Source organism: Montipora capricornis, chromosome 3 (genome assembly GCF_036669925.1).
Source record: "Montipora capricornis isolate CH-2021 chromosome 3, ASM3666992v2, whole genome shotgun sequence".
Classification (NCBI taxonomy): domain Eukaryota; kingdom Metazoa; phylum Cnidaria; class Anthozoa; order Scleractinia; family Acroporidae; genus Montipora; species Montipora capricornis.
Genome location: NC_090885.1, coordinates 74,016,449 through 74,023,948, shown reverse-complemented (window position 1 = coordinate 74,023,948; position 7,500 = coordinate 74,016,449). Strand labels below are relative to the sequence as shown.

The window sequence follows — 7,500 nt, the reverse complement described above, 5'->3', positions numbered from 1 at the left end:
AAGCATTAATTAATGGTCATCATACGTTGTCTCTTGCTGACCATGTTACATCAACTGGTCACAGTTTAAAATGGGATCATTTTGAGGTTTTAGCGAAAGGGCGATCCGACACTCACTGTAAAATAAAAGAGACACTGTTGATCAAAGAGTTAAAGCCGACCTTAAATGAATATGTCAGCAGCGAAAAGCTGTGTCTTTATTGGTTTTTTTTTTGTCACCTCTATTGTTACTTAATAGTTAATAGTTAATTAGTTAGTAATCCTGTATATTTTTTTTAATAAACTCCAATTTTGTATTCTTCCGTTGTTCCTGTCCCAGAAACATATGGAACACCAGGCATCATGAATATCTTGATAAAAGACTCCAAAATGGAGCATTGTAGCATCTCCAAAAGTTATCTGTGACTATTAAATGTATTTTAATCGTAAAAAACATATACGAGTTTTGTTTCAGAGAAACAGAGAGAGAGAAAAGAACAAAAAAAGATTGGTGCGTAACCAGAGCATATCGCAAATTGACAAGTCAATTGACAAGTCTAAGATGATCGGCTTCCAGGAAAGTATCAATTTCGAAAGGTTGATGAAGAGATAGCCTAAAAGCGGCTCTATTATGAACAGTTTACCAAGAGAAACTAGAACTGTAGTCTGGAGCATCATGTTCTCTACTGTTGAGAGAACCTGCACATTAACATGTACATTACCAAACGTTTTTTCACGATGACAATTTATCGCTCACGCGTCATTCTTCTTGACCCCATTAACTCAACAATCATTAAGTTTCTTTTTACAAACTGGCACAACAATCATATTTCGATAAAAAAAATTCCGACAAGTTTGAAATACACCAAGCGCATTTGGATAAGCACATAAGAGAGTGCCTGTCAAGAGCCCAAGGATCATTTTTGCGCGTTGCTATCCTAACTCTCTTTTTCGAACTAGACTTTTCGTAAAATCAAAATGTCTTCCACGAAGTCAAAGTCGAAAAAGAGTGGTTCGAAGAAGAAGGCCCAGCGAGCGACATCCAACGTGTTCGCCATGTTTGACCAGACGCAAATTCATGAATTTAAAGAAGCATTCAACGTGATTGATCAAGACCGAGATGGGATCATCAGCGACAAGGATCTGCATGATATGTTCAATTCCCTGGGCAGGCCTCAGACCAACGAATACATTGAAGAAATGTTAGGGGAGGCTACAGGCACCGTCAATTTCACCATGTTCATGACGTTGTTCTCGGAGAATATGCACGGAACAGATCCAGAAGATATGATCCGCAACGCCTTTACTACCTTTGATCCCGAAGGAACAGGCATCATAAATGAGGACAAACTTCGTCCCCTGTTGATGAAACTTGGAGAAAGGTGAGTTTATCTTAACATTCAAAAGGAAGCTGTACTGACTTGTCTCAGTATTACGACTGCTCAGTCTTCAAGGCTGTGAATCGCAATTTAAACATTTTTCAAGGCTTTTAGAGGCTTTTAGGTTCTGTTGGTAATAAAGGGTAATGTAGCAGGGGGAGACTGGAGGTGGAGTTCATATTCTTCGTTCGAGCAAGCTTAAGATGACATAAGAAAATACCTGTCGCGGCTAGCTGCTCGTCTGTATTTGGTCTATGGCTCAAACACTACACCCGCATCGCTGAACAACCCCCCCCCCCCCCCCCACCCCCCTTCCGTTGCGGATCAGCTCTCCCGTTTTTTTTATGACGTTAATCCAAAGAAGCCGCGAGGCTCAATTGTGTATGAGATGGGGACAACTGCAAATGCATGAAACATAACAGTTTCTATAAATCCAAAGGAACGATAACTTCTCCTTACAAAACGCTAAATGTTAGTAACTTAAAGAACTCGAGCATTTGGAGAGTAACTGTCGCGATTCATATGTGAAAAAGTGGCAAAACCTTCTACTTTGGATAATGTTTGGCAATTTTAATACCATGAAACATTAATCCTGAAATTGTGGTTGGCAGGAAAAAGAGATAAATGCCGGTCTTCGATAGATCATCGCGGCAAAGGTCTTCTCTTCACGGAACCGAAAAAAAAAAGTTAAACAAAATTGAAACTTGGAAGTGTATACACCTCGGGGACAAAATATGGTTTCCTAAATATGGATCCGTTTTAAAAACAGGATGACAGATTTTTTTTTGGCTAAAAATGAAACCTTCGAACGAATGGGTAGTAAAGGTCACAGATTAATCAATTCATATCTTAAACTACTGACACCCAATGATAGAGTTGAAATATTTTTCCCAGACACATCAAATTAAACTGTTCCTCAATTGATCTACTCTCTGTCTTATATGTTCTGTTTTATTGGATCCAGCAGACATCTGAAAGTTTTTGTTAGAAAACTTCTGAAGAACTAAAAACAGACATCATCATTACGGCAGATAATTAGTGGTCACAACAAGGTCAACCAGTATTTAAAGGCCTTGAAAGCTGCTTCTGACATCCAACATTCCTCTTTGTTTTGCTGTGAATTGCACGGCGCAGTTGGTTATTTGCACCTTCAGACCATCGTGAACACACCGTTGTCTTTAAATCTTTTTTTAACACTGTAAAATCATACAGCATGCTGTGATCCTTGTTTACTTGAAGATGTCACCATTCAAAGCAAGGGTCAGATTTTAAAAGTGATATTTAAATTCCTCTTGTCTTGTAGCAACACTCACCGCCAGAACCGCGATATATAATGCGCGACAACCACGCTTACGTACGAGGACTTTTACGTGCGCGCGAGCTCGATGTTGCTTTCATGAAAGGGTGAACGTGTCATTAACAGGCCCTTTGCAGCTTGTGATCACATGGTACAAAAAGAGAAAATTGCCCTCTGGGACATCTAAAACAAAGAAAATGTAAATTAAGTTGCTTTGTTTTAGATGTCCTAGCTCCAGTATGGCGGTTTTTGTACCATGTGATCGCCAGCTCCAAAGATTCCATTCCGATCTTTTAGTCCTCTTTTCACTGAAAAAGAAAACCAGAAGGTTTCCAGCGGATCTAATAAATATTTTCTGTAACGTTTTTTTTTCTTTCCGCTCTTTTTGCCTTTTCACCTTGATTGCTTTTTATTCTATTTTGTATTTCACCTTTACCAACCAGGCTCGATAGTCGCTTTAGAACATCTGACCTTTATCTATGTCTGGTCGATTACTTTATACATATCCTTCTTCTGTGATAGGGCTGAGAGTTGTCTGAGTGAGTTCTCGTAGGTAGCTCAACTGACTATAGCTGATTTGGCAGGATGCAATGTTCACCTTTTTTTTTGTAAACTTTCAGGTTCACAGAAGAAGAGTGTGATGAAATGTTCTTCAGTGCCAAAGCCGACGATGATGGCAATTTCAATTATGCAGAATTCACCAAAGTTATCAAACACGGTGAAAAAGATGACTAAGTTTTAGGACACTTACTGTAAGACAGACAGTAAACATTATATAAACTTTTGCAACAGATCCTCTTTGGTTTTGGTTTCAATTGAAAGAGAGCGTTTTATTATTTTAGTATTAGTGGGACCAAGGTGTTGATTAAACTCTTCATGGTGACCTGTGACTAAAGAGAATTATTTTAACTTTGTTAGAGGATCGGGTTGCGTGCATAATGTGATTACACAGACAACGGGAAACACCCCTGAACGTGATTAATTAAACCCGAAATGAAAAGCAGTTACCATGCCTTACGTACTTACACATGCTCCTTTTGTGTGGCTTGGCAAATTTCAAACCATTCTCGCCCCCAGAACCCTCCGTGCCTTTTAGTGACTTAGGCGGCTACCCCTCTCAACTCGAGGCTGTTTGCTCTCCAACGATCGAGCGGCCGACTCTGGACTCTGAAGCCAGGGAGCGAGATTGAGGTTACAACAATTGAGGTTACAACAATTGCAACAGCAACTGATCAAGTTTTCATTTGCTCTTGAAGGAGTCAGAATTTTTCCTTTTCATTTTTCCAAATTATAAAATTAACTCCAACAGCTGATGTGGACTGTATCAAGATCCAATTTCTCATTTCTGTGTAACCGTCTTACGCATCGTGAATGCAACTCTTGAGAATAGACCATATTCGTATTCTCGGTATTGGACTGGAACTAGCTTGGTAACAACGCCTATGTTCACGTTGTCTTGACCAACCTTTGCAGTATATTTTCCATTTTTAAAGAAATTTTTTTTTTTAGTTTTTTTTTTTGGTGTGGTCACGATCTATTTTGATCCAACGTAGAGCAAGTTTTGATCGTACACGGTTTTTGCAGAGGTTTAATCCTTAAAAAGTTGCAATGGAGGCTAATGCGGGGGAATCTTTTCAAATGCAAATACTTTTTAATATATTCCCCCGGGTTAGCCTCTATTGCAAGCTAGTTCCAGTCCAATACTGAGAATACGAATATGGTCTATTAGTCTTAATTGTTTGAATCAATCACGCATTACTAAACGGCTCCATGCCTGAAAGTAACTTGGTTATTACATGTACTGAAGAAAGTGTTTCTAGCTCTACGTAAATTTGCAGACATTACGTCCGGAAAACATGTGCACTGATTTCTCTTTTCTAATACAATGTCATAGGTAATATCTAGAAATCAGCAAATTTAAATTTCACTTTGAAAAAAAGACCAGATATTTTCAAGTGAGCAATGCAATAACATGCCCTAAACTGATAAGCGACTACCGAATTCTTCAACCCTGCAAGATTATTTGTTACTGAACGCAAATTTTTTTCACCTGAAAATAAAGATATTTTAAGTTAGGGATGGAAGTTTGAAATTTAGGAGACTGGATTTAGTTTTTGCCATCCCGATGCCACAATGTTCGTCAGAACATTATTCCTTCAATATCGTTTCCGTTACAATTATCTTCCTAAAAAGGTCAAGATCATTGTAATTGGATCACAAAACGCGGTTTGATACCCGGTTTTTTAAATCTTTAAACATTCCCGCACGGCGTGAGGAGATCACAACAACATTTTCCGAGACAGAGAACGAGCGCTGAAAAACATCTCTGAAAATGTCTGGCAAGGCGAAGACCAAAAAGGCTGGCACGAAAAAGAAGGCACAACGAGCAACCTCCAACGTATTTGCTATGTTCGATCAACAACAGATTCAAGAGTTTAAAGAAGCTTTCGGTATGATAGATCAAGACAGAGATGGCTTTATCAAGGAGACAGATCTTAAGGATATGTTTGCTTCCCTTGGTACCGAGAAGAGCAAGGACTACATTGAGGAGATGTTGGGCGAGGCAGCAGGTCCCTTGAATTTCACCATGTTTCTTACAATCATGGGAGAGAAGCTCAATGGTACCGATCCAGAGGATATGATAAGGAACGCATTTGCTTCCTTTGATCCGGCCGGATCTGGGATCCTCAATGAGGACAGGCTGAGGCCGTTGCTCAAAGGAATGGGTGAAAGGTAAGATAAGTTGTATTGGCTAAGGGGCTTTCGCTCCTGGTGGCACTTTTCTTTACATTTATCGGGTATTAGCATTTGCTTCAGTGGCTATCTTCAGTCTAATGGGGCATCACCGACCAGGCACAGATAATATATCATATTTTGGTCCCTTTGGGATGTGTGAGCGTTACATCCGATTTGTGCTTGACAGAAAAAAATTCGGTTGCACTGATATTTTTAGCAGGTCCTCAGTTTAGCGAAAATATCAAATTATCATGAACGTTGATGAGTGTACTTAATTTAACCGATCGTGGCTTGAATGGTTGTCATAGCCGAATTCTTTAATTCAAAAAATCCATTATTATTGCGTTCATGCATGGGCAGTCTTGCATTTTGCATTGGGATTTAACTCGGAGGTGATAATCTGCTACCTTCTCTTCTAACCTGGGTAAATTATTCTCCATAGCTTTGACGCTGGTGTTTTTAATGAAGGGAAATGTTTCTTTCCCGTTCCGCAGTATTTTAAACCCGTTCTTGTAAGTTCGTGTTTTGTTGACATAAAAATGGAACTGAAGCACTCGCCCAGCCTGATTGCACAGCATGGAGTGTCACTTTTTTTCACGAACACGCTCACTAACAAGTTTCTTTAACAAATATGTCAATCTTTATCAGTGCCCTTTGTTCCCTTAGATGACACTAAGAGGTACATAGACAGCTGACCATGAAAGATAATTAAGGAATCGTTTAAAAACAAGGGGCCTCTTTCAAATGAAGTAAACGCTCAATCCATTTTTGCATAATCAGCTTAGTAAATAATTTAATTATGCATGAATTTTTAAGTGCACTAAATATACTACATATGTTTGAAATTGAGAAATGGACGTTGCGCTTAGCTGGACAGAAACGCCTGAGAAATTGAGCCGTCTTTAACGGGATTCGAACCCATCACTGTGATGTCGGTGAAGTGCTCTACAAACTGCGCTATGAGCAAACTGCTCCAGCTAATTGAGAGAATCACTTCTCAACTTCATCTCGTTTCGTTTCATGTTTCATCGAGTCCTTTCAAGGGAACTTATGAGCCAAACGAAATGAAGTGCACCTAAATTGAGGGGCTTCAGTCAGCTCAGCTGGTAGAGCATCCACCCGCTAGCAGGCAGAGCGGGTCATGGGTTCGAATCTGAATTTTTCAGGTGTGTTTCACTTCTCAGTTTCTATTAAATATACTACAGGATTGGAATGTTCAAACAGAAACTCACTAAGCCGAGGCTGAAGACAAATTTTGAATTTCTTTATTTGAAGTATAGAACGATTATCCCAAGAGAGACTTTTCAACGAGGAGTAGTATCTCGTTTCGTACATATCGCACCTATTTTCTATTTGAAGGGAATGACAGCAGTCAATGAACGGGAACCTGGGCTCTGGATAACATAACCACAGTTTCATGGTTTGAAGTTGGTGTCTTTGTGGTATAAAAATTGCAACAGAATGATATTCTAGCTTTGTTAATCCTCGGAATCCTCTCAAACATTGATATCTCCTCTCACGGCATGAATATAAACAAGTCAATTGATTTATATTCCCTGGCTTTTTTATATAAATGTTACCGCCTCCTTACATGATTTGCAGCTTCCCGGTTTGTCACTCGTACATAAATAAAGAACTTGAAAGGCTGGAAAGTAATTTCTGGCTTACCTCACATCTTGCCGATAAAATTACACTTCTCCGGCATCAGTCACGCTCAAACTCCGGCGATGGCCACACGGATAAATTTACTTCTCTTTGACTAAGTTTCAAGGTCCAGTGAGCATCCATGACTGAGAAACAGCGATGAGTGTTCAAATATAATTCAAAATCCTTCGAGGCTCGCATACAACGAATTTGAAGCGGTCAGTGTAAAACGCAGACTGCAGACCGGGGAAAAAATGCAGACTGAGGGTAAAATGCAGACTGCAGACCAGGGGTAAAATACAGACTGAGGTTAAAATAAAATATTAATAATCAAAAACGAGTCATAAGGAAAAAATAAAGAGTGTTCGTGATAACAATGGGGTTGACAAGCATACACAACTCCTATCCACATGTTTTAGCCAGCTTAGAGCTTGGCTCGAATGAGTATGTCTTTTAAGGATCTGCC

The 7,500-nt window shown here is 39.4% G+C and overlaps 2 protein-coding genes and 1 long non-coding RNA gene across 4 annotated transcripts in view; 2 read left to right on the top strand and 1 right to left on the bottom strand.

The window, feature by feature from the left end:
• LOC138044084 (uncharacterized) overlaps positions 1-7,077 on the bottom strand; it is a 13,221-nt gene extending 6,144 nt beyond the window's left edge. Inside the window, exon 1 of one of the 2 annotated variants that reach the window (XR_011131385.1) lies at positions 7,059-7,077. This is a non-coding gene — a long non-coding RNA (uncharacterized lncRNA). Of the gene's footprint in view, positions 1-3,680; positions 3,700-7,058 lie in introns of those variants that run through there. The other variant, XR_011131386.1, reaches the window with a different exon arrangement.
• Positions 820-3,537, top strand: LOC138044080 (myosin regulatory light polypeptide 9-like). Its single transcript, XM_068890711.1, has 2 exons — positions 820-1,360; positions 3,275-3,537. Exons 1-2 carry the CDS (start codon positions 957-959, stop codon positions 3,387-3,389), a joined length of 519 nt encoding a protein of 172 aa, XP_068746812.1. The 5' UTR covers positions 820-956; the 3' UTR covers positions 3,390-3,537.
• Positions 4,912-7,500, top strand: part of LOC138044081 (myosin regulatory light polypeptide 9-like) — an 8,783-nt gene continuing 6,194 nt past the window's right edge. The window contains exon 1 of the mRNA XM_068890712.1: positions 4,912-5,387. Within this exon, the coding sequence (XP_068746813.1) occupies positions 4,987-5,387 (401 nt within the window). The 5' untranslated portion in view covers positions 4,912-4,986. The remainder of the gene's footprint in view (positions 5,388-7,500) is intronic.